Here is a 26,748-nt window from a genome sequence, read left to right as displayed (position 1 = left end):
CGGTACCCAGGAAAATTGTCGTGTCGTCAGCTTTTTATTGCGGGTGCGACAGGGTGGAGGGAGGCGTTGGTGACCAATGAGCCCGCGAAAAGCGGTTCCTGCGCGATGCGCCTGGCGCGCTGCGCCGCATAATCTTGCGTATCAGTGATCGGCATCGGCAGTAGCATCCAGAAGGCAGTGGGTTACGGGTTCTGACGTGGTTAAATCAAATAAGAGCCCTTAGTGGTGTGAACGGTGAAAAGAAGGAAGGCGCGACGGCGGTTACAGCGCAGAGTACATCGGGTGTACGGTACTCGCGCGGGTGTCGGTAGATCTGGTGCCGAGCCATCATGGCGAACCCACGTAAATTCAGTGACAAGATCGCGCTACATAAACAGAAGGAAGCGCAGGAAAAAGCGGCGTTCGAAGCGATCATGCGAGAGGTCTCGGATGTCACGAGCAGAGTAAGGAAATCCTAGTAGGTCCTTGCCGTTGAGGGACGACGATACCTTGATTATTCTACGTTAGTTCAGCCTCGGACGATAGGATAGGAACGTAAACAACGAGCATGAATCTCTCCACCTCGTTGCGCGGGTTGCGCAGTGTGTCGGACTTCGCCGTGTGTATGTCTCTATGTGAACGTGCTCGCCATCAGGGTCGCGCGCGTGTGTGACTAGGCTACTATCAGTATTTGTGTTAACGGCGCACATATTCTACACGTATACGCTCGTCGTTGACCCTCCGTTTCTCTTTCCTACCCGCGGTGTAGCGCGCGGACGGTCGTGTATACGTCTCCTCCTCCTCCTCCTCCTCCTCCTCCTCCTCCTCTTCGATGCTCGCGTGCAAAAGTGCATGGATACGCGCGTAGCTGTGTGTAGAACGCATATACGGTATGCATTATGCGGAACGTACTTTTTCATCGCCGTCCGACCGTCCGTCCCGCGAGCCCGCGAGTTCTTGACAAACGCGCGTTCATCCTGCCGATTCGGTCGTCATCGTGTTTTTCGGGAAAAGAATCCCCGGACGACATCAGCTCGTTTCGAAACGACATGATCGAACGTGTTCATTCGTTGAGCAAAGTGGTTCCGATACCTGTCCGACGACTGATCGCCGTGTTTCTATTTTCTATCACTTGCTCGCGGACACGCGATCGATCGTGATCGAGGCAAACGGTCGTCCGATCTTTCGATGCCATTCGAGCCTTTGCCCACGTCGGTTTCGCAGAATTTCGTGACACGAACATCCGCGGAATCGATCGCGTTCAACCGTCTTGAATCAAGCTCGAAAATCGTCGACGCATTCATCATCACGTGTCGTTCGAAACGCTTTTCGCCGTAAGAATCGGAAACGGGCAAAAAGTGTTTCGATCCACGTCGATCGTCGGGCTACGTAGACAACATTCGTTTTTTTGGCAGAGGTCATAGACCTGATTTTTTGCACGCTCGAAACGTCAGTGAAAATTGTCCCATTGAGCGCGCGCGACACTTCCGGTTCCGGAGTGAATCGTCGGCTCGGTTCTGCGCGAAATCGTTTTCCTAAGCGGATCGTAACTCGGTGTCGAGAAACGAACGTGTCATCGTGATTCGAGTCGTCGGTCGACTGTAAATAATTTATTAAGAACCAGTATCGTCCGGCCGTCGCGTTTCCATTCAGTTCCGCGGCCGGAAGCGAACTCGTTTCGAGAAGAGCCACGTGGTAGTGCGCAAAGATTCGCCGCGCGTGGGCTCGGACGACACAAAATTTTTCGGATAAAAAGACGGCGTGATTCACCGATCCTTCTCACTAGATCCACAGCTCCTTCTTCGCCTCTCGAGATGGGATCGACGCGAAATTGGCGCGTTTTTCGTCGCGCAGCCACGACGACCGCACTCGCGATTACGTAACGTCGGCATCGTACCGAACGCGGAAGCTGCGTTACGCGTAGGTATACGCGTCGAAGTTCGATCGGGTCGGTATCGCGGCGTCATTTACGTTCCGCTGACACGAGCGCGCGTTCTCAGGTGTTCGCTGAATTCCTCGCGCGTTCCCTTTTATTTTTTATTCCTGCGCGGAGGATCGACCGAGCCACTGGAATGCCAGGTCGGCTCGCTTTCGATCGCGATATCGAGCCAACGGGTGTTTTCGATTTTCGTGAAAAGTCACGAATCCGTACGTGTTCGGTCACGTGAGATCTTCGATACCGCGCGTTTTAATAAATACGCGAGGACGTACATTCTTACACGTTTGCGAACCGGCACGACGGCGTGTTCGCCGCGGTTGGCGCGGATCTATTAGAAACGTTTCCAGCGTTTAGAGCCGTTCGCAGCGCGTGCACATCGATCAGATCGTTCGCTCGTGGCATCGATTTTTGCGTCTCGGGTACGATCTTTGATCCGAATGATTTTTGATCGTGCGAGCTACGCGAGTCACCACTCCTCCGAATCGTTGTGTACCGTTAACGGCCTCGATAACGATTACGAACGCGGCTATTAATCGCTCGTACCGATCCGTCCCGGTGCCGCTGCGCTCGCCCGCGAGCATAATCTCGGGAGAAACAATGATCGCTGTTACAACGTTCGTACCGCTCTTTCGTTGCCAGCAAACGTTCTTCGCGATTATCAAATTCTTTGTTTGCCATTACAGATTGTGAGCGTCAAATAACAGACGCGCGATGCTCGTGCGCGTAAATATAAATTGCTCGATGAATCGCTGCATCCCGGAACACAGCATTGTCGGAATTTTTTTCGTTTCGCGTTATCGGACGTCGGATCGTAACGAGGGATGAAAAAACGTGGGCGCGATCTCTGAGAGCGAATAGCACAAAATGGAACAATGACCGGTGAAAGGAATAGGAAAGCAGTATCCGTGTGGACGCGCTTGCGCTTGGAACGCTTTCGTATTTTACGAATTCGATCAGGCTCTTCTACATGATAATCAGTTCGACGTTTCTCCAAGGATTTTCCTCGTTCGCCGGTTGTTGAGACAAGTGCGCGAAATTTCTAGCGGCGCGCAGAGAACAGGTCGTACTCGAACGAGGAAAATACGGGTACTTTCACCGCGGGGAATTGCGTCATTGCAACTCGCGAGTAACGGGCGGTCGTACTTTTATCGCGACGCCGTTTACTCGACGTTCTCTAGTTTCGTCGAGATCTCTTTCGAAGATCTCTGATCGTCTGCATTTTTTCATCGTTGCCCTCGGGCTCGGAACTCGAACGATCAGGGAGAAGGTAGGAGAGAGGACGCGAACCCGTTCGTCGAATTCGTATAATTTTTTAACGATCTCTCGAAGAACGCCTTCGTTCGAGTCGTCTCAGATTCACGCGACGTTGTTCTTGACGCGACGTGACCAACCGTCGGAGTTTCTGAACGTTATCGATTTCGGAACGGCGACTGCGACCAACAACGTCCGTTCCTCTTCGGTCAGAAACTGTCTTACAATTAAACGTCCTCTATTCTCGACGAACGCTGGCAGGACGTTCGTGCGATCTTCCGCGTGTCCTCTCGTCGAACGAGGTCTTTGCCCGAGTAGGTTTTATAATCGTGAGAAAAGTCGCGATGCAGACGCGTCGTTGATCCGTGAAACCGTCTGACCGAACGGGTGAAAGCGTGAATGGAATGGAACGCGTCGATCGAAGGGAATTAGGAGGAGTTTGATGACCGAATGAAATGGACCTTAGGTCGTCTCGGCGAGCAGCTCGGTCTGCGCGAGTCCCACGGGATCCGGGGTCTTGGAGACTCCGCTGTCGGTGAAGAGTGCCGGCGCCAGCCCGCCGCAGTCCAGCGGGAAACACCTGCATATTAGTCTTGGGAATCAATTCAGGCCGGGTGGCTCCTTGCCCAATGTTAACAACGACGCGAATTGCGGCAGCGACGCGAAAGAACACACATCGTCGCACGACGTCGCTATCTCGATCGACCTCAAGGTATTTTTGGGCATCCGATTCCCGAGCCAAGCTACTTCTTTTTCGTTTTCCTCTTTTGTTTCTTTCGTTCTTTGATACACGCGTACACACGAGTATTTGTGTGCACCCATTCTCTTTGATTTTCATCCGCCCTCCGTCCGATGACGATCCGAGGGAGAGATCGAAACCCCCCCCCGTACCGCGACAAATTCGCTGTTTGAGAGTACGTTGAACGCGGTCGAACGCGCCGCGTATCGAAATCGCACACCGGTGCGGTGTCGCGTCGCCTCGGTTTCAATCAATTATACATATAAGGGGGACGTTATGGGGGATCTCTACTTGTTGCGAGTTCGTTCGAAGCGTGACTCATGACCGGAGCCAACGTACGGGCCGATCGCGTGCCTCCTTTCATTAAATCCGACTATTTCCAGTCGCCGTGTAAAAATAGACGTGCGAAGATTTTTCTCCAGGAACGCGCTTTCGATTCGTTCCTCGCGAATTTCCCAACCGTGGCGACTCGTTCGCCCAATGAACGTCGGGTGCAATATCTGCCGGCTACGCGGCTGCACGAATCTTCGTCCCATGCATCGACCCCGAACCCTGTTATATTTTAATTTGCGAAGAGTTCTGCACGAAAACGCATGCCAATTTTAAGTAATAGTTCGACGATCAATGTGTAATTTAAGAAGAACGCATGGTTTTACTCTTGCTCTCACGATTAGAAGCATGAATCCTAGCTAGTCAAAACGATTAGAAATACAAAGGACAAAAGCGAAACTGGCATCAAATCCGGTTTTGCAATGTTGATAATTGGAAACGATTGAAACTTGGTCGCCCGTTCGGCCTTTATTTTTAATTTCGTTCCTGATCCACCGGCCGGCTCGGTAACGGTCGGCGTAACGACAAAAGTTGGAAAAGTCTGCCTCAAAGTTTTTCGTACAACACTGCACGCTCTCGTAACGACTTTCCATACAATGAACGCGATACGACGTTCGCGCAGCTTTCATAAATAATTGCATTTCCGAGCGCGCGCAGCCTTGAGGTATTTTGAAACGACGCGAACGGCGAAACGATTCGTCTCGTGATACGTGACAACGACAACATCTGTGTAGACACGGTCGAGACCGATCGCGAGCACTTTGTTCCCTCTTGACGATCCTACGGTGATCGACCCTTTTCCTGACTAAACGACGAACGATCGCGTAGTCGTCGTCACCACGACGTCCGTGTGCTTCGTCATTAGCCTGTGCGAGTTCGTGAATCGTTGAACGACAGCGGGCGTTACCACGTGTCTTCGAATCGCGAGCGATAATGCACTCGAGCATTGCATAACTGGGCATCGCGGAGTCGTTACGAAATTATCCGAAAGGACGACACTTGATCGCTGCATGCCGCGATTTCGCGTATCATTTCGCGGTCGAGGAAGCGACCGTTGGGGGTTACGAAAACATACAATTATTCGGCATTCGGAAGCGCGTTCGCGAATCATTAGATGACTCGTGCGAATCGTCGATACGATTACGTAACGCGAGAACGAGAGTGGAAAGGTCCTCGTCGAGATCTCAAGCAATTCTATTTATTGGGTTTTCCATATTTGTCGAACGCGTCTCGTTCAACGTTTTATATTTATAGAATCCGTTCTTTCTACAAGAGCGAAACGCGTATTCTCGTTTCAGTGAACTATGTACCTGTACAGATCGTAAACTTTTCTTGATTTTGCTCGTCGACTCGTCGTTCAATCCTGTCGTCTCTTGGCTCTTCCTGACCGTCGAGAGAGCACGCGCTGCCTCCTTACGCGACGAACCAGAGCTGAAAGCAGAAAGGCATACACGTTCGAGTCACTGTCGAAACCTTGAACGTTCGTTCGTTTTTCCACGTTACGATCGTGTACGGTCGATCTGTCGCCACGTCGTTCATAATTCCGTCAAAAATCGCTCGTTATACTCTCGCCCGTCAATGTTTCGTTAGAGAATTGAGATGTACTCACTTCCGGTGCCGCTTCCATCACGCATTTACCAAGATTGAACATTTTCTCGCAGTTGTCAGCACCCGCTGAAAAATTTCACACAGACGCGTTAAAAGAACGTCAAAATCGGCCTCTTGAAGAGTAACTTTTTACGTACTTGCTTGTGACCCGCACTTATTTAGAATCGTCGTTGCCTTGTCGACGAGATTTTCCGGCAGGATACCCATCAACATGTCAATGTCTATGTTCGCCTCGTCGTCTACCTAAACCGAACGACCATCCTCTCGATCAGTTTCAAGATTCCACGCGTACTAGTGAACTTCTCGAATCGTGCGAATCAATTTCGTTCCCGTTGCTCGGATACTTACCAGGCTGAACGCTTCCAACAAACAGTACATGTAGCAAGTGATCGATGGATTATTCTCCAGTTTTCCACCGGCCACTTCGTCGATCTGCGCTACGTTTCGAACCAAACAATCGCTTCAGTAAAATTACTCGGAGCCCGAGTAGTTCCGACTGTCGAACTTGGATTTTCAAATCGATCTCGTACTAACCTTGCGTCGTACCGTGCTCGCCCATGCACCGTGCTTTGTCATCCGCGATCATGTCCATCACCTCGGGTGGTACCCAGTCGGGCTACGGAAAATAATTAGGGAAATCAGTGTTCTTCGCCGTCTCGTTTTATTCTCGAGTCGAACGAGTCGTCGATTGCCTCGATCGAATCGATCAACGGACGCGTCGCATAATCGTCAAAAGAGGAGAGGAGCGAAGAAAAAATTGACGAACGTCTGGGACGCGATTAAGGGGAAAGTTTATACGCTCCAATTGCAGTCCCTCTAATCTTGAATCCAGCTCCCCCCTCCCTTGGGTATCGATCGGGCGGTCACACGGCCGTTCGTACAGTTATTATTTCCGCGCGTTGACCGGTTGATATCTCTGATAAATCCGACGAATCGATTGGCCTTCGCCTCTTCCGAGAATCACGCGGCAAAATCGATGACAGACGAGAGATGCTTACCAGGGCGGCGACGAAAACGGCATGCGAGCATATCAAGACCAGGAACGATAAGACCGGTTTGGTACCCATAGTGGAGTCACGATTCGATTCTGTCACCGTCACCGAGGTTTTGCGAGCACGACAATGTCCATGATCGGCGCTGGTCAGCGTTTTTATAAACGCGTCGGGCCCGCGTACGGGATGTGGGCGTGTGTCAGCGTGTTGCTTGTCGCTCTTCGAGCCTGGCTCGGCCGGCTAATTTTTAGCTACATAACGGAAGTGCACTTCGGATTACGTGCACCCGCGACCGTGGCCCTGGCCGCATCCTGTCCCGGTTTCGTACGAGATCTAAGCTTGAACGATCGAACTCGCCCTTTCCCTTCTTTCCGTCGGGACTCGGATACTCTGTCCGCCCGGTAACGACAATCGGAACACTTACAAACGTCTCGCAGGTGTTCGTTTCATGAACGAATGGGTGAAGATTCGTCGTTCGCCACTGTTGAAATTACGACGTTCACCCGTTTCCTCCCATCTAATAACTCGTTGCGCGGGCCAATCTTTTTCTGATTGAGACGCGAGACCGGTTGTTAGGTCCTCGAGACATGTTTTGGATGCGACCACCTTTACGCAATCCTTACGCGATCTTCGAAACGTTTGATCGGTTCACCAAACGGATCCCCACCGAACAGGATTCTATTTTATGTGCGGTCACGTCGTTCAGAAATTCGATTCTGGGGGGTCGAGAGTTTCGCTCGGGTAAATCGCCGTCGACGCGTGATCCAGAACGCCATCGATCGGCATCGCCTCTGTCTAGAGCCGGCGATATGTGTATCATTTATTTAGCGGGAGGCAGCAAGGTCTGCCAGTGGGCAAGTGTGTTTTAGAGGGTTTTAGAATCGCGTATTCCTCGTCGGCGGTGGTCAGACAGAACAAAGTTGCGGCACTTGTTAAGGATGTATTGGCTATACAGTCAATCCCAAAAGTTTATGTACATTAGAAAAACGCATTTCCTATAATTAAAAGGAAATTAGACGTCGGAAGAACAATGCTAATAATAAATAGCTACATGCCAAAAAGTATAGAAGGGAATGTCCAATTAATTATTGACGCCGGCGAAAAAATTTTGATATACAAANCTTTTTAGGCTTATATTTCCTCAAGTCAGTTGTTTCTTCCAACTTCGCGCGTGCACACCAAATACCAGAAAGTTTTCTTTGGCTTACTACCATAAGAGTACATGCAAATCTTAAGTCACTATAATTTTTCAAAAAACCCACGAATTGATTTAAAATTTTGCAAGTACCTTTTTAATAGTAATAGGAATCTGTAATAACAAATTCAACATGCTAGCATTGTTTAAATACATAGCCTATACATCCTTAAGAGTGGATCGATGACGAGATAGGTAGTTCGACTCGGGTCATTATCATCATTATAAGCGTTATTTCGATCGCGCGGGGCTACCAATTAATTCCTTCGGAAACTGCGTGATGTAACGAAATTATGAAGCCGAGTCATTATCCGGTCTGAGAAAATTTGCGTTTCCTTAACTCGTGATTAAGCCCGCGTAACTGGCAACAGTAATTCGTGACATGTGCTGATCGTCATGTTTCCATCCTACCGGAGAAGCCGGTATTTGCGACTTTAACCAAATTATACGAGACGAAGCCCGAGCGTCGGCCACGCGTCCAGGGTGAATCGATAGCGACTAAAAATAACGCTGTCTAGATGCGTACTTTCAAAACGCGTTGCAGTGATCAGTCGTGATTCGTCGAACTGGAGGAACACGTCGATCGATCGAACGAGCCTCTTGGAACGTGAGACACCTTCGCAAGGGAACGAAAATATAGAAATCTTCCGTCTTTCGTTTCGTTTTCAAGAGATCTCGTTGAACGTTTGGTCGATCGACTTTCCCGTTAATTACGTGACTGCGCGCTGCTACTGAATTCGATTCCATGGTTCTGATCAAAGTCGAATCATTCTGCTTCCGTGGTCGCGTGAGAGCCTTTCAGGAAGCATCTGCCTGTCGCGTGATCCGATCAACGCGGACGTTCGTGCAAATTACCGTTCAGAGAAAAGATTTTTAACCACGCTCTTCGTCTCTCGTTCGGACGATATCGTCTTCTACGTACATGGTATCTCGTCGAACGACGTAGCGTTCGGACAGCTGGGCCTAAAATATTTCTATTATGCAATTTCGAATCGATATCAGCGGAGCTAACAATATCTGTTTTGGAGAGGAAGCTGGACGTCGTCGGCAGAGAGTCGGGTGGTGGGTCAGGGAAAGAAAGGCGAGTGAGCCCGGGCGGGCGCATCGGTCTCGGAGCCAAGGTCGGGTTTCGATCGCTCGAAGGAAGGAAACGTATCCCGGGGGATATCGGGGTCAAGAGAGCACTCGGCGGGTTCCTTGGTCGATTCTAGGCCGGTCCGCCACCCCGTCGGGTCTGTCCGTACGTTCGTTCCGACACGCCGCCGGCTCGATTACACCCCCGAATGTTCGTCGAACCTCTCTTCCTCCTGCCGCTCGAATTGATCGAATTTCGCCGGATTTGCTCCGGTGCGCGCTCGCGCAGTGACCCACCTGCCAGCCAGTCGCCCAAGTTTACGTTGCTGTGCAAACTCGGCTCGACCTCTCTCGGACCTGAACGCTACCGAACGTTGATACCGTTGCTCCAGATACGACTCGGCCCCCCCCCCCCCCCATGCCGACCTCCGTTTCTCTCGTCCCTTTCGGACATACTCTGTTTCAGCGTACCGACGCGACGTCCCCCCGATTCTAGAGACCCTTCATATGAATTCGATCTTGACCAAACCGACTTTCGTGCGTTGCGCTCTCATGTCCTCTGACGCCTCGCTTCTCACGATACCCAGTTCGCGGATTTCGTTTACAGAGCAGACGACGACGTAAGAGGCTTAAAAATGATCTCGTGAAGAGGGTGCGTGGAGTGGAATTTTGACGCCGAGAGAAGATTTAGACCGACGGCGTGAAAATTGCGCGAGATTTCGGTTACGACAATTACGATCATGTTGGCACGCGAACAATTGCCGCGCGTAGATACATCATCCGGTCGACCGATTGGGCGAACGGTTCCGTGGCGAACAGCTAATTTCCTGCGCCGATTCTTGCCGCACCGGTGAACGGCTCGCGATATCTACTCTATTCTTCACCCCGCTCTTCCGGCTCTCCGATCTGGCGAACGAGTTTGACACAGATGAATCAGGCCTCTTTGGAAGGAAACCGATTTTTCAAAAGTTTCATTGAACTCGCGGCAGGGTCGTAGGAACGGGGAAGAAGAAAACAAACGGGAACTCGTGCTCGGCGCGATGCACGCGAAGTATTGATCGCGTTCTGCGGGTACCCACTCGTTCGCTTGTTTCGTTAGGCGGCACGTCGATGGCCACTGCCGTCGTGACCGTAGCAGCGACCGCGACCGCGACTGCACCCCGTCCGGTGAACCTCGACTAAGCATCAGTGGTCCTCGGTACCGAATTGTTTCGTTCCCATTCTCGATCTGTGCTCGAGGTCCACGTCCACGTCCATTGAGCTATTCATTTTTCTTGATTCACTGATGCGTCGTAAACCGAGTTTACGAAACGAATTGGGCTAAATCGTTGAAACGATCGCGTAAGGATCGCACGGTCTTGTCTCAGCGGTCCAACGAATGATGTAACTCCCGTCGCCACGCCGGCAGTAATTTTCTTCGCTTTAAATTATCCCGTTTGACCAGACAGTTTTTACATAATCCCCTACCAATGCGACCAGTCCACGTGCCTTCGTTCTCGCTCCCGTTCGAAACCCGAAGATCGTTGTTTGTTCTACAGGTGGCCGGGCACGTAAAATTGCGCGTAGGCGTTTCGCTACTCGAGCCGGAAACTGAGAAGCCCTCGCCACGGAAAATAATCATTTCCTGTGTTCCGGTTTTATATGTCGTCGCCGGAAATTGATTCGTGTTCGATCGAGGTCATGTTCCCCCCTTACGTCTCGTAAAACTGTACAAGCCAGTTCGATGATTTGGCATGTGCGTCGGTATAATGGGCGAGAGCAGCGTTGAGAGATATAAACGGTATTAATGCCGGGGGAATCGTCGAGTCGTCCTATCGATATTGCGGAGAAAACGCGAAACGGTCGTTGATAGAGTCGCGTGCTAATCGTGGTAACGAGCGCGTAATATCCGATAACAAACGAGTCGATCGGACGCGTGGGCGTCGGTCACCTGGTTCCCCACTGGTCCAAGGGGTCATCAAAGGTCACTAGGGACGACAGTGGCAACCATCACATCTTCCACTCGATTTCGATCGACGTTTCTCGATCATATAGAGAGAAAGAGAGAGAGAACTCGCGCCGTATCTTGCCGCGTGGATTTTATTTGTTTAAAGTCGATGCCAAAGAAATAGATATTGCGCGAGTCGGTATAACAACGAAGAAGCGAACGTGGTTCGAGCAGTTTTCGCGCAGGTCTCGTTTCGGACGAAATTTTCGGGAGCGAAGGGATCAATGGGTCGGCGGCACGACGGCGAGCGTCGGCCGGGTCCTGCGTAGCCTTGAACGGCAAGGGGTATCCTCTTGTAAGTGGGTCACCGGGCGTCGGGAAACGGTAGACGAGTGGTGGGTGTCTCGACGCCGACGTTGCGTGGGTGGCACGAAGTCGTTCTGAAAGGACCAACGCCGAAGGAGAAAGAGAGAAGGGTCGCGTAGGTGGCGGCGTGAGGGAAAAGTTTCCCCGATCAGTTCCCGACCTCTCCCAACGTCTTCCACGTTTCTCGCCATTCATGCCTCCGGTCCCCGGTCCTCCCGTCCCACCTAAACGAACTCCAAGGATACTCGCGCGCCTTCATGACACCGGTCACGTTCGATGAACGAGTCTATTTGAGAAATTGCACCTTCGCGAGACTGCGCGTAGTTCCGATCGTCCGACGAAGCCAGGTAGTGAGAGTCGTACGATGAACGATTTCACCGACGATTCGTACGACGGATCGTTCGTCCGTTCCATGAAATAAAATTTTTTCAAACGACGAAGGGTCGTTATTTTTCACGAGTCGGCTGTCGCGCGCGAGGGACCGTGTCCGATCCTATAATTTCTCGTTCCACTGCACCTCGGTCGACGCGCATAAGGGGTCAGAGGAGAATAAAATTACAAAGTGGAAAGTGTCATCGGCGTTCGATCGGCCCTCGTGTCCTTGAATGTCGTCCGCAAAAGTCGAAGGACAGTAGCTGCTGAACGTTCAGCAGCGTTCAAACGATTAGGCTGCCTCTTCCATCGATCGGTCCGTTTACGATTCGACCACAGTCCCGAGGCTCGTTGATTCTCGTACCATCGACGGTCGAATTTCGAATCTGGGATAGAAGTTTTAGTCGAAGCAAACAGTTCGAAATCGCGACGTCCATCGATAATCTCGTTTTTTTAAACTTTTCTCGTTTCGATGTGACGTCTCTTTTGTCGGTCGCTTTTTTAATTAGAAACGAGTCGAGAGCGAGGCAAACTTTTGTTGAAATTCGCGGAATTCACGTGGGATGAAAAACGAAACGTGGGCAAGAGTTTCTCGTTGAATCCAGAGAAAAATCATGAATGAAATATAACGCGCTCGAATTAGATCCGATCGCAGTAGTAAATTCCGGTCTTTCCAAATGTTAAACGAGGTATCTGCGTTCCTATTCGAATCGGTTTCCATCGGCTCAGTAAAACGTGATAAAGAAAAACGCGGGACGACCGTTTCATTGAAAAGTTTCCCAATGTCAGGTTCGCGGCCGCATCGACGATTAACCGCGCCGCCGCTCTCCTACAATTAACTTCGCCGTTAATTAAGAATATCTGTTGCCACGCGGCCGTGTCCCTCGTTCATCGTGGTATGAGTACTCCCGGTTTTCTGCTTCGGACGACTTCGTCGCCGTTGATCTCGAACAGTACTTGTTCTCCGTACTTCAACGAATATCGTACCAACTCATCTTTTATATCTTCCGCAGATACGATTCTGCCGTAAAAGCAAAGAGTCCGCGGTATCGCGCTAACGATCAGCGTTACGGTCTTTAGGGGTGATTAGGGGAAGAATCGGCGTAGGAGTACTCACAAAACCGACACGCGTACCAGTATCTTACGTGTGCCGCGGTCGACGTGGTCGGAATATTTTCTTCGATAGCGACTGACGATCGGCCGAACAGATCTCGACGGCCTAAAACGGGGAAAGGTGTGGCCGTGTACGCACTCTGTCAGAAGGATTCACGGAAGCATTTGGTCATTGGATAGGGATTCAAACGGGACTGGAACGAGCTGATCGGGGAGCTCATGCGCCGAGGCACGTGATCGTATTTGAGTGGGCGTACGGTGAAAATCGGGTATCGGCACGTGTGCCTATTTGTGTACGTTCTTCGGTCGGAATTCGAGAATACATATTTGAACGTACGTCTTGAAAGTGATCGTACTCTGAGAAACGCGTTCCGATCGGTCGTTTATTAATATCTCGTTTAATCGTTCGATGATTCGAGGTAAACTACCTTAACGCTCGGTGTGTTATTCCATGTTTACCTTTAATACCGGCTGTTGTGTAACTTCTCTCGCCGCGTCTATGTAAAATATACCGAGGAAAAAACTGTCTTCCGAACTCGTACGGTTTGCAGCGATTTAAAAGACGATAATTCACGGTTTCGGGCGAGTCTCGTGAAAGACAAACGAATGTCGGTTCTGGGCACGACGCGAAAAGGCTCCTAGGATCTCGACGAGGAGAGAAGTAACGCGACACCGGGGCAAAAGAACAGTTGAAAATGGTCGTGTAAACGCTCGGGAGCACGTGCGATGAATAAAAAAAGTAGCATGCGCGGTTATTCTTGCATCGTCACCGCAAAGAGTTCCACCGATACGTACGTTTCGCGTATTACCGTATGCAAACAGCGTTAGGCGGCGCGTTGCACGCCGATCTCTCCAAGCGTTCTCCAAACGTTGGACGGAGAACGTGCGTGTGCGCACTGAAAATAAGTTTCGCCAAAAGCGTATCCCCGATCATTATGTCAGCCTTTCGAAGTGGGAAGTCCGTTTGTCCGGAACGCGAATGCGAATCCACTTTTGAGCCTCTTTACCGATCATCCAGCGCCGCTGTCTCGATCGGAGCGTCGCGATCGTTCGTACCCGTCTCTATCGCATGATCTACACTCTACGGTCTGGCAATTTACTTTGGAAATTTGCCTATGATGGAACACGGTAATGCAATAGGAGTGGCATAGGTGCTCTCTCCCTTTCCCTGATCGAGACCTAAATGCGTTCTTGCATCGTGGACGGTAATCGAGTTTCATTCACGATCGAATTTGCGTGCACCTAGCAGGAGAATGCGTCGAACCGACGAGCGACTGAACACATCGATCGGTGTGTCGCTTCTGACGTGAAACCACTTCGCGTTTCTTCTGAATCGGTACGAAATTGAACGCGACAAAGTGCAAGCACCGAACCATCGACCACGAATTTATCGCTTTTTTGTTGATTAAAAAGAATGAGTCGTACGTCGGGATTTGTTCGTATTATTCATTCATGACGAACGCGTCGAGTTCGCGGTTTACTCGTCAGTTTCGTTCGAACGAGAGAGACGACGTCGCGCTATTATTAATGTAGCATGTTTATGCATTTATGGAAAAGAAAATAGCGCACGAAGAAACGTGACCCACGTCGCGAAAACGCGAACTAGTATCGGCGTACGTGAGTCTCTCGAAGCATCTTCGTGATCGCGCCCGGGCATCGGTTCCGCTGATACCGGACGACCGTGTAACGTTCTTCTCGGTGCCAGTAAATTATTCCCTTTGGAAGTTGTCCAATCTTCGTCGGCTAAGCGATTCACGGATCGATCCCAGTGGCACGCGAACACGAGGGAAATTACGATTTCCAGAACGAGACTCTCGGAAAGCCCGAATTGCGCGTCGTCCGTGAACCAAAACCGTGGGAGCTCCGCGCGTATCGCACGATTCAACAGATATTAGGTAACAGCCGTGTGAACCGCTGCGTCGGGGCGACACATGGCGAGCAGAGCAGAATTTCATTCGCAGAATATCTCGACGACGCGTATAAACGTTCCTCCGAGCCGACGACGAGTCGATCGTCCGCCTTTTTGTAAACGCTTATACGATGCGGCGTACCGATCGCGACTGATAAAAGGAGATTTCCTACCGGTGCGTACCGATTGGCTCGATTCGTTTCTCGGGTGAGACGGTTCGCTCGTCCCGTCGTGTCTCGCATCGAGTCGGGGATCGCGCGCTCACAAAAACGGTTCGCGTATGGTGATCGGAATCGTTTCTGGAGGTCGAGATCGTTGTGGAAGAATGCTCAATGAGAAGAGTTTCTGGAGGCAGAGAAATGCCTCTTCCGTTTCGCGTTCGCAGAGGAATCGTGACCGGCGCCGAGCGAATTCGATGTCTCGCGACGTCGCACGATGTCAGTTTATGAAGCGCACAGGTGCATCGGTTTGAGCTTGTTCCTCGGTGTTCGACGACTCGATCGTGTCGCACTGCGTACGTCGGAGACATCATCTCGAACGATACACGGAAGGAACGTACGAACTCGGAACTGGAACGGTCGTGACTCCGTCGATCGATGTCAGACTCTTCGGCGTCCACCGAATCCTGATTCGACCACCAGCGATATATAAATAAACGTGTGGGAGTCTGGGATGAATGAGCTTCGCTCCACTCGCCGAGCTCGCATACCTGGCGCGTGTCGTGTTTACGGCGTGGCCTGCGAACGTGCGCCGTGTCGTTGCGTCGTCACGAACCGCGTTACAATGCGATGCACTGTGCACGGACTAAAAATACATCGTTATGCCATGCCGATTCCCGCGGCGCTAAAATTGGAGAGACACGGGAAGGTAATCTTTCCGTCGATGACAATGCGTCTCCTCTCAAAGTCTCAGAGACGTTCTCTCGGATCAAGAATCCGCCTCCTACCGTTTAGGAACCAGCGTTATAATTAATAATTTGCTACACAGTTTCTAGTACGAATTTTGATACGAAGGATCGATCCTCGTTTCGCCCTCGCATCGAACAAGGATAATCTGATTCGTTCTTCGTTCCGATCGATACCGAGAACGTTTCCGGTCGATGACTGGCGGAACGACGATCCAGGACAGACGTAAATTACGAATCAGGGTCAGGCCGTCGGGCTTCTACTCTCCGGGACGAGAGGTCGAAGTTGAAGAAGCGACGCCAACGGCGACTTCTCGTACACNGATCTACACTCTACGGTCTGGCAATTTACTTTGGAAATTTGCCTATGATGGAACACGGTAATGCAATAGGAGTGGCATAGGTGCTCTCTCCCTTTCCCTGATCGAGACCTAAATGCGTTCTTGCATCGTGGACGGTAATCGAGTTTCATTCACGATCGAATTTGCGTGCACCTAGCAGGAGAATGCGTCGAACCGACGAGCGACTGAACACATCGATCGGTGTGTCGCTTCTGACGTGAAACCACTTCGCGTTTCTTCTGAATCGGTACGAAATTGAACGCGACAAAGTGCAAGCACCGAACCATCGACCACGAATTTATCGCTTTTTTGTTGATTAAAAAGAATGAGTCGTACGTCGGGATTTGTTCGTATTATTCATTCATGACGAACGCGTCGAGTTCGCGGTTTACTCGTCAGTTTCGTTCGAACGAGAGAGACGACGTCGCGCTATTATTAATGTAGCATGTTTATGCATTTATGGAAAAGAAAATAGCGCACGAAGAAACGTGACCCACGTCGCGAAAACGCGAACTAGTATCGGCGTACGTGAGTCTCTCGAAGCATCTTCGTGATCGCGCCCGGGCATCGGTTCCGCTGATACCGGACGACCGTGTAACGTTCTTCTCGGTGCCAGTAAATTATTCCCTTTGGAAGTTGTCCAATCTTCGTCGGCTAAGCGATTCACGGATCGATCCCAGTGGCACGCGAACACGAGGGAAATTACGATTTCCAGAACGAGACTCTCGGAAAGCCCGAATTGCGCGTCGTCCGTGAACCAAAACCGTGGGAGCTCCGCGCGTATCGCACGATTCAACAGATATTAGGTAACAGCCGTGTGAACCGCTGCGTCGGGGCGACACATGGCGAGCAGAGCAGAATTTCATTCGCAGAATATCTCGACGACGCGTATAAACGTTCCTCCGAGCCGACGACGAGTCGATCGTCCGCCTTTTTGTAAACGCTTATACGATGCGGCGTACCGATCGCGACTGATAAAAGGAGATTTCCTACCGGTGCGTACCGATTGGCTCGATTCGTTTCTCGGGTGAGACGGTTCGCTCGTCCCGTCGTGTCTCGCATCGAGTCGGGGATCGCGCGCTCACAAAAATCGCACATGACGGTTCGCGTATGGTGATCGGAATCGTTTCTGGAGGTCGAGATCGTTGTGGAAGAATGCTCAATGAGAAGAGTTTCTGGAGGCAGAGAAATGCCTCTTCCGTTTCGCGTTCGCAGAGGAATCGTGACCGGCGCCGAGCGAATTCGATGTCTCGCGACGTCGCACGATGTCAGTTTATGAAGCGCACAGGTGCATCGGTTTGAGCTTGTTCCTCGGTGTTCGACGACTCGATCGTGTCGCACTGCGTACGTCGGAGACATCATCTCGAACGATACACGGAAGGAACGTACGAACTCGGAACTGGAACGGTCGTGACTCCGTCGATCGATGTCAGACTCTTCGGCGTCCACCGAATCCTGATTCGACCACCAGCGATATATAAATAAACGTGTGGGAGTCTGGGATGAATGAGCTTCGCTCCACTCGCCGAGCTCGCATACCTGGCGCGTGTCGTGTTTACGGCGTGGCCTGCGAACGTGCGCCGTGTCGTTGCGTCGTCACGAACCGCGTTACAATGCGATGCACTGTGCACGGACTAAAAATACATCGTTATGCCATGCCGATTCCCGCGGCGCTAAAATTGGAGAGACACGGGAAGGTAATCTTTCCGTCGATGACAATGCGTCTCCTCTCAAAGTCTCAGAGACGTTCTCTCGGATCAAGAATCCGCCTCCTACCGTTTAGGAACCAGCGTTATAATTAATAATTTGCTACACAGTTTCTAGTACGAATTTTGATACGAAGGATCGATCCTCGTTTCGCCCTCGCATCGAACAAGGATAATCTGATTCGTTCTTCGTTCCGATCGATACCGAGAACGTTTCCGGTCGATGACTGGCGGAACGACGATCCAGGACAGACGTAAATTACGAATCAGGGTCAGGCCGTCGGGCTTCTACTCTCCGGGACGAGAGGTCGAAGTTGAAGAAGCGACGCCAACGGCGACTTCTCGTACACGTTCACGGTCGCATCGTTTTTATCTTGGCTGTATCGTAAACCGCCTGTCGTTCTCTTTCTCGCGCGCTCCGTCTGTCTAGCAGACACCTCAACGTCGACGCGTGACGTTGCTCCGGTCAGTTCCCGAACGAAACATCGAAGGATACTTTAATTATAGCGTCGTAATCGATCGCACCGCCTACAGTCCCGATTCGAATCGTTCCGATCCTTGCGATCCTTGACGCATGCTCCGCCTATCTCCGGAGGACACGCGGTAGTTAACGCCGCGCTGTTTGCACGAACGCCTGCGTTACGTTCAATATACACCGCGATGATAATGAGAACGACCATTACGTTTTTTGTTCGTACTCTCTGATCTGCGGTAGAACTTTCACGATGCGTCTTCGACAAGTAAGGAGTATGGGTTCCTCCGAGCCTCACCGACCCGATCAGGTCACGTCTAAAGGTCTGCGCGGCTGACCGAGAAAACAGATTTTTTACATCCATTTCTTTGAATCCTGATTGAGAACACGGTAACATCTAAAAGATCTATGAGCTAGAAACTGAACGTGCATTTACACGTGCTGACGCAGCATTGTGACCTGAGGTCGTCGTACAATTCGAACGGGACGATTTTCATACTTTCGCTGAGGAGAAAAGCGTGAAATGTGTTTCACTTGTACATCGTAAATTTCTACGCGGTTTAGAAAAATAAATATAGATTTTAGAATTTATTCTTGGAACGATGATATTTTGATGTTGTATGCATGAGATCTGTAGTCTGGTCGGTCGAACGGATTGTACTGAAGGGAATCGGTGTTCGCAGACGGCGCTGAGCAACCTGGAGGAGATGCAACACAATTCCATGGTGTACCGCGGGAACGAGAGGGGTAGAAATGTGGTCGGGGTCGGCCCGATGCGCCCGCGGCCGATGGAGAAGAGGCACGACACGTCTCCGTACAGCGGGGTCCCGTACCTGTCGCCTCCGCCACCGGACACCTGGAGAAGGACGAATTCGGACTCGGCACTTCATCAGAGCGCCAACGAAGCCTGTCAATCGGCCAACGCTATCCCTCATCGGCGAGGTACCCCAGGTCTATATCTTTTTTCCATCTTTTAGATCTGCAGAACTTCGTTCGCGTAGTTCTCTTCATGGTAATTACGTATCATGAAGTTTCATTTGTGCTCCGGTCGGCGAGTTTGCACGAGCGAAGTTCTACTACCCGTAGACGGTACGAAATGAACGAAAAATTGGCCATCTCCAAGTGAAAATAAAAAATCTCGTCGCGACAGTCAGACCGATGTACGTCGTTACGCTAATTGAGCCTAAGTGGATCTGTCCACCGGTCCACCGTGTCGCGCCACGGTTCGGCGCTCTTTTCTCATCTCGTCCGACTCGTTTCGATTCGAAGGAAACGCGTAACCATGAATGCACGATGCGTTTTAACGCAGTGCGAGCCGTAATCGTCTTCACGTCGAACGAGTCGAGGAAGTTGACGACGAGCGGGTCATTGGCCCTGGCAGCAGGTTTTCCGATTCCGGTCGCTCGGTCGTCCCGCAGCTTCGGTGATTCCCTCCTAATCTGGCGCCGACCGACACCGAGGGGATCGGAACTGAAACATTACACCCGCAGTAACGTTATAGCAACTAGCATTACACGGTATTACGTTGCTCTCGACGACGAAATCGGACGCCTCTGCCTTGGAAATACGTGTCGCGTCCTCCTCGTGTATTACCGAGTTTCCGAACGCGACGAGTGATAATTGGCATCGGCATCGATCAGACGAAACGAAACCACTTGCCCGCGCACAACGGATCGCGTTCGAACTTTTCCTCGTACGATTTCGTGTGATCATTTTCTGTGACAGATCAACACGTGATGAGCGGATCCGGCAGCGACGCCAGGGACCTTCATTACGGATTCATCAAACGGCCAAAATCGTCTTGCGAGATACCTAGAGTGCCTGGAACCAAGTGAGCGACATCTCCTTACCTCCTTTTGATTCTCGTCGACTTCGATCGGAAGTTTTCGCGAACACCGCGAATCATTTCGGTAGCAATGTGATTCATGGTCGCACGCCGCAGCCGGCTGTATCATATTACTTATGCGCCGCGGGTAGTCCACGGATGTTTCATTGTATTCTCTCTGCGTTACACTGCACGCACCGATGCCTGTGCGCGTGCAGAATCTATACGTGCAATTTTAAAACGGTCGCTGTAAATTTTGCCTACAACTACAACGCGAGTCCTTTCGTCGATTTTACGATGAATGCGTTTCGCGGTTCTGATCGAACTGCTCGATACTGAATCAGACCACGTGTTTGCCTCGCAGCATAGACCCCAGCTCTCAGCCGCCGGGACAACAAATTCCCATAGGCAATACGCGGTCGTTGCCGGACCTGGTCCACTTCCCGGATCAAGAGGATCACTCGAGCGGTACGCCGTTCAGCAACGTAAGTGTGTCCACTTAGTATCTGTTCCTCCATTTACGCATTAGACCGTTCGGAGATCTGTAGTTCCTCCTCGCGCCTCGTACGATTAGAATTGCAGTAGATCTTCAAATTTTTCATCAACCGATCTGTCCTCGTGCATCGTGCGGAAGTTCCGTTGGTACCGGGAGCAAACGCGTGAGAAGTTCGGTCGTGTCGTCTCGTAGATATCGGGTCAACGAAAGAATGCTCACGCGCCCCTGGTCGCGTCGCGTCTAACGATAAGTGGCAGAAAGCTGAGTGCTCAGATGTAGCCGCTCAGACGCTCAATCGTCTCGTCGCGGGGTTCATTGATACGTTCTGTTCACCCGGTGTATTCCAGAGTCGTGAAACGAGCAGTCCCGCGAACCTGTCGCCGACCAGCTTGCCGCGAGCTGGTAGGCCGTCCTTCTCGCAGGATCAGGCCACCGTCCAAGTAAATATCTCTGCGACGATCCCGCAAATCTGAACTTGTGTTCGTTGCGTTGCACCTGTTAGCTGCCCAACGCGCGGTGTCTTTCGCTTTGACCTGCGAGAACCTGTTAAAGGATCGCGTTTAATCTCTGAATATCCGATCGTCGGATCGAGAATGAGAAAAATGAAGAAAGCAGAGAGACACGGCGGCTGTTGTACCTCTCGCGTAGGATTAGAAATCGTTTTGAGAGTCGTGGCATCTTTTGAGACGCACACAGATTTATGCATGCACTTTAGATCAGTCGAGTTTGCGCGTAGCTAACGGAAGCCGGATGTGCGGTGCATGGAAAGAAGAGACGTTCCATGCTTCTCTGTGCCTCGTGACCATGGCAGTGCATTTATTTACGAAACGTAGGAAGCTCGGATCGCCAAAAGGTTCCTGCGACCGACCACTTTGCGCGGTTACGAAACGATCGGCCGTTAGAATCGTTTTACTTCGAAAGGCAATTACTGTGGCACGCCGCGGCGTACAATTTCGATAGACACCGCGCCGTTACGTTATTCTTCGATGGTGCAATCTCGGGCACAGTTTGTTAATCGCTGGTCTAGATTAGTCGTGACCCGGCTGAACATCGATTTTATCCTACGTCTCGTGGCTGTAAAACGTTAATGCACCGTGGCGAGGAAGCGTAACGAGCCGAGGTACTCTCGCGAGACGCGTATTCTAAATTGCGTCACGGGATTACGAAAATTTTCAAATCTACGGACGCATTCGACGAGCCGAGCCTTTCCCCGTTTCCCGTATGAGTCACCGCTGCCCGGTGTACGTGTAGAAAAATTCGTAGCGGCTAGCTTCGACGCGAAATTATACGCTTACCGCGGCTACCTTTACGTTCGATTTCATTTTTCTTTTGCCTTTGTTGTAGCGTTCGTTTGTGTTTGTTATTTTGCAGAACCATTTATCAGTGCCTGTTAACTCTAGGTTCCTTCACACGTGTAAGGTCAGTGACGATTTTCATTTATCAGCTTTCCGTTCAGTTCTGTTTTTTTTTCTGTCTCTCTCACTCTCTCTGGAGCATAGTTCCGCTTGTCAGTAGCATCGAGCTTACGACAGTTCGTCAGTTCGATCGAGACTCACGGTTTACCGCATCGTCTCACGACACAAAATTAGTGAGATGATCGCCTCGTCGATTCCTACGCGCATGATGCTGCTTGGCGGCAATCAGTGGCTCGAAGAAATTTGAAGCGCGAGTCTCGCGCGAAACGGCCGAGCTTTGGAAGTGTTAAAAGAAAAGTCGATCGTTAATTCGCGATGCCTGTGACACATACAGGGCGTGGCGTTGGAAAACAGCACAAGTACTTCGCAACAGGATCTTCAGACCTATTCGCAACAACCGGTGCCACCTCAGCCACCTCAGGCAACGTCGCACGGTCCGGCTGGCCACTACATTTATCAGCAACCGCACAGTCCTGTGCCACCACAAAGTCCAGTTAGTACGACGTATCGTAGTTGCCTAGACGCGCGTTTTCCTCGTACGCGAGATCCAACTCAAAGAACGAGATTGAGAAATAAGTTCGTCATAAATTTAGAACTAGCAATGTATCGTGTAAAAATCGACGTCGAGTCGAAAACGGTGAACCGTGCAATTAAAATTGCACCGGGTGCTCGTATCGAGTTAAGACACCGAGGTGTGTTTGTTCATAGAAGACGTCGCAAACGCAACCTCAGCCGCATCTGAACTCGTTAGGCTCATACAGGTCGTCGCAGCAGATAAACAGGCCGTCGCCGCAATCGTCGCCCGGGATAACGATTCAAGTAAGTATCCTCGACAGAGGGAAAAATAGGATAATCGTTTGTTCGGTAAAGAACAGCGACGATTCATTTCTCATCGATCGCAGGGCAGCCCGTTAAGTTACAGCAACAACCCGTCGGCGCCACCCAGTCCCACGGGGCACCCGGGGCCACCGAACCTCACGACGGAGAACATCGACCAGAACAATTATTTCCTGAACGCCGCGGCGCTTCAACAGGACTTCGAGCAGTTCACGATGGTCAGTAGCAGACACGTTTCCGATCCCTCTTGTTCCTTCTGGCAACGATCCAGTCGCTGCGTCTCGCTTCAATCGTTGAGACGACGCGAGCTCAGATAAAAACGAATCCCGATGCGACGCACGCTCGACGGAGTCGTAACGTCGTTCAAGGGATTCCCGCATCTCCAAGAGTCTGAAAGTAATATGCCATCGCCGCGTTGCGCATCGCCCCGTGAAAGACGGGCTTGCCCATGTTCCTTTTATCGGTAGTAACGCGAAAACCGAATCGATACGAATCTATCTCTCTCTCTTTCTTTCCCTCTTTCTCTCTCTCTCTCTCTCTCTCTCTGTAGACTTTAGAAATCCGTTTTACTCGAGATTCGTATTCGCTCGCCGGAGGAACGAACCACGTTTTTAATCGGATCGTAATTGTCTGTTTGTGCATACGGAAGGGAGTGGTAAGTACGCGCGCGAGCCTCTTCGTTTCTCTTTCCGTAGAAATGTTTGTGGATACCGTTGGGTACGTATGATCTTGGACGTTCCTTCGTGTAGAAGCGAATCCCGTTACGATCGGTTCTCACTACCCACGGTCTCCCGGCGTGCATGACGACGCGGTCCAGGATCTTCTCTCGCGTCTTTCCGAACCGCGCGGTCTCCTTCTCTTGAGATTCTTTTGGTGCCTCGCGAACGCATCGTGCCGGACACGTTGGCGTTCGTCGCTGTTTCGTTCGATCACGGCTCATGGATCTATTCTTTTTTACGTTCCACGGTGATCGGCCTTCGCGACGCATGAATTATTCCATGCGCACGATTTCGGCATGAATTTATTCCGTCGCTCTCGCTTTTGGCGCGAGCATCCCGTCGATGAAAAAGGTCGGGAATCGTGCGAGTCAATCGTCCATGAGCCGTCGCGCGTCGTTAGTCACCGTTCTACGACGATCCTTCGTTTCGATCGGCTTCGTCCGCTTTTCTACTTTCCGTTCGGACGAAGTACTCGAGCTTCCAAAGCTTTCCTGCATGCATCGTCCATGTACTTTCATCGAGATCGTAAATTCGTTCGAACACGCGCTTCGTTTCGAGCAACCAGCACCGATCGATGCGAATAGAGCTTGTCTTTGAATCCCTGCAAAATACCCGTCTTCCTGTTTCTCTCTGTCTCTCTCTTTCTCTCTCTTTTTAAAAATTCTGTCTCGTTTTGTGCGTATACGATTGAAATGTTAAGCCTTGATGTTTATCTGTTGCCCGCATCCGTCAGGATTGGCCGAAATTCGCGCAGCAGCTCATGGAACTTGGTTGCACCTGGAGCACGCAGATAGAGGTGAAACAAACCCCTTAGCAAAACTATAAATGAATTCGATTCTATTTTCTCTCTTCTCTGTCACGCTCCCTCTGAACACGTCGAGCTTCCACTTTCTTCTCGCAACTTCCCCGTCGATCGTATTCGTTGTTCTTCGTCAATTTTCTTTTCCTTTTTTTAAACGACGATCGACCGATCGATGTTCGCGATCGCCAGAAGCGTTCTCCGATGTTCAACGGCACCGCGACTCGACACGAGAGACGGCTCTCAGACCGTCGACTCTCCCTTTACGATTCTCCGTCGGCCGTTGGTAGCGTCGTTGAGCACCGCGATAACGCGAGTCGCGTGGCAAAATTTACGCGACCTATGATTCACGGCACGCTTTATACGGTGGATATCGTGAGAGCTCGTAAAGAACGGATGATGACGCGCCCTGACGCGAAAATTCCTGTTCGCAAACGACGCTGTATACCTACGAATTTAGTGTCCCTGACGAAACAGAAGTACCGAGACGTTTCTACCAGGATAATAGAAACCGTTCCACTCAGCGAGGGAGCCAAAAATTAGTAGTAAACGATAAACGCTCTCGACGTGGCTCCGTTCCCCTCGAGATCCCGATTATCGGGAGAGATCAAAAGGCTGATAAAACGATTACGACGCAGACGAGAGCGGGGGCGGAGGAGAAACGGTAACGACCAATCCCGCGATTTCGAACGAATCGTCCACCGTCGAATACTCGTGGTGGCGATTCAAACCGCTTCGACTCGATCTGCCTTTTGTTTCTCTCGCTTTTTATCACCCCTGATCGTGCGCTCTTCTCCTTCTCTCTCTTCGTTCGCGCACCCTCCTTTTCCTTATTCTCCTTATTCGCTTCGACCCTCGCATGAAATCGAGCTGATCGAACATGTACACCGTGAACGACCAGCTCCTTTAACGCTTTCATCCTTTCCTCTCCTTCTCTTCTCCACTGCGTCCTAATTTCGAAGAGCGCAAAACTCTAATATTCGTCGCAATCGCTCACTCGTCTTTCGTTCCCCTTTTTTCAGATGGACACACCTGTGTCAGCTAACATGATCGGATCGTACATGGGCTCGCCGAATCACACCACCAATTACACGCAGGTGTGTACAAAAATTTTTTCTCGTCTCGCACGAGAATTTTATATCACCTTCGTCGGAGTATCTGACAGCGTGAAATCTCGAATGGGTGGGGATTTGTTTGCAGAACGACACGATAAACGTCGGGGGTGAATTGGGCAGTGGGGACGCCGGTTATTTCAGCACGAGTCCGCAAATGCCATATCAACCTACCACCACGTCCACCACCACGAATAACAACCCCTCCGCTCAACAGCTGACGCCGCAGACGCCGAACACTCCGACGATCATCCTCACCGGTGCGTACCCATCTTTTCTATCTGCTCACCTTCAAAACGGTTTGTCACGTGCTGTAACAGAATCTACGTATAAAAGTCGTGGGGGCTCATCGGGCGATAAAACGCGGCAAGCGTCATTTTAAGTCGTGTCGATCGAGGAAAATTGATTTCCGCAGACTTTTCCGGGGCGGACGACCTGACGAATCCGGAAATGGTGAAGGACCTGGGGATGGCGATGATGGGCGGTTTCGACCCGGACCTCTTGTCGGACGACGCTCTCAGGCAGGGCCTGGACCCGATCGACATGGACGGTTTGCAGATGCTCACCGACCCAACGATGGTCATATCCGATCCGAGCGCGGAGGCCCACTTTAGACGGGATCGACTTTAAGAAGGCGAGAACACTTTTATTACTCATTTTCGATTATGACTATATAATTAATTACGTAGGAAATACGAATTTCTTATCCGTCCTGGTGTCGCGATTCATTCTAATGCGGGACCAGGACGTTTGACGGGACGAGTTTCAAGTCTATTGACCGCGTGTCGTCGATCGATTTCCAACGGTGCGATCGAACAGACAAAAATTGGTGAAAAGTCTCGTTGGAAATTTGAGTCGTCGCCCAGCGGCACGGACAATCCCGTTCGTGATAAAACGTTAATTGAAGATTAAGTAAATACAAGTCTTTATTAACCCTTTTTTTATTTTATACTACTTTGTACATTGTATCATGTATGATCTCTAAGAAGCACAAAACAAAAAAGTCTACTGATTTATACATGCTTTTGACATATACGATCCTAGTAAGGTAAAACGACATAAAAAATGAAAAAAAAAGATGAAATACTGTTTAGGTGAAGTTAACGTTTAGAAAAATAAAAATAAAAAAAAACTGATGATGATGATGAAGAGAAGTGTTACGATAGAGAATGCGTGGGTAGGTATGCTCCTCGATTGTCGTACGGGGAAAGCAGAAATTGTAGAAACGGGTAGAGGTATGAGCCGTAAGAGAGGAGAGAGACGACCGTCGGTCGGAAGCATTGTGTTTCGTTGAGAGATCTCCGTTCTTAAGTTTTTTCCTTCGAGCG

At 50.7% G+C, this 26,748-nt stretch overlaps 2 protein-coding genes across 11 annotated transcripts; one reads left to right on the top strand and one right to left on the bottom strand.

Annotated features, from left to right (window-relative positions):
- Positions 1–137: 137 nt before the first annotated feature.
- Positions 138–26,542, top strand: Crtc (CREB-regulated transcription coactivator). 10 transcript variants are annotated; one of them, XM_018023879.2, is made up of 14 exons: positions 140–443; positions 3,636–3,881; positions 18,901–19,168; positions 19,943–20,048; positions 20,407–20,527; positions 20,886–20,978; positions 22,288–22,446; positions 22,665–22,772; positions 22,856–23,008; positions 23,440–23,445; positions 24,243–24,305; positions 25,331–25,405; positions 25,509–25,680; positions 25,836–26,542. In XM_018023879.2, exons 1-14 carry the CDS (start codon positions 330–332, stop codon positions 26,048–26,050), a joined length of 1,899 nt encoding a protein of 632 aa, XP_017879368.1. In that variant the 5' UTR covers positions 140–329; the 3' UTR covers positions 26,051–26,542. The 10 variants fall into 10 exon arrangements, with proteins under 10 accessions (XP_026668930.1, XP_017879368.1, XP_017879367.1 ...); XM_018023878.2 differs by having other exon boundaries at positions 22,662–22,772; XM_018023881.2 differs by lacking the exon at positions 20,886–20,978 and adding an exon at positions 21,910–21,957 and having other exon boundaries at positions 22,662–22,772; positions 25,836–26,050.
- Obp1 (odorant binding protein 1) lies at positions 5,421–6,985 on the bottom strand. The gene is made up of 6 exons (XM_018023888.2): positions 6,845–6,985; positions 6,381–6,462; positions 6,195–6,283; positions 5,984–6,089; positions 5,848–5,912; positions 5,421–5,669 (listed from the first exon to the last, which is right to left on the bottom strand). The coding sequence occupies exons 1-6, from the start codon at positions 6,911–6,913 to the stop codon at positions 5,652–5,654; spliced, it is 429 nt and encodes a 142-aa protein (XP_017879377.1). The 5' UTR covers positions 6,914–6,985; the 3' UTR covers positions 5,421–5,651.
- Positions 26,543–26,748: the final 206 nt, after the last annotated feature.

This window comes from Ceratina calcarata, unplaced genomic scaffold, assembly GCF_001652005.2.
Source record: "Ceratina calcarata isolate Rehan_Ccalc_2016 unplaced genomic scaffold, ASM165200v1 scaffold310.2, whole genome shotgun sequence".
NCBI classification, from domain to species: Eukaryota; Metazoa; Arthropoda; class Insecta; order Hymenoptera; family Apidae; genus Ceratina; species Ceratina calcarata.
This window is presented reverse-complemented; position numbering and strand designations above follow the sequence as displayed.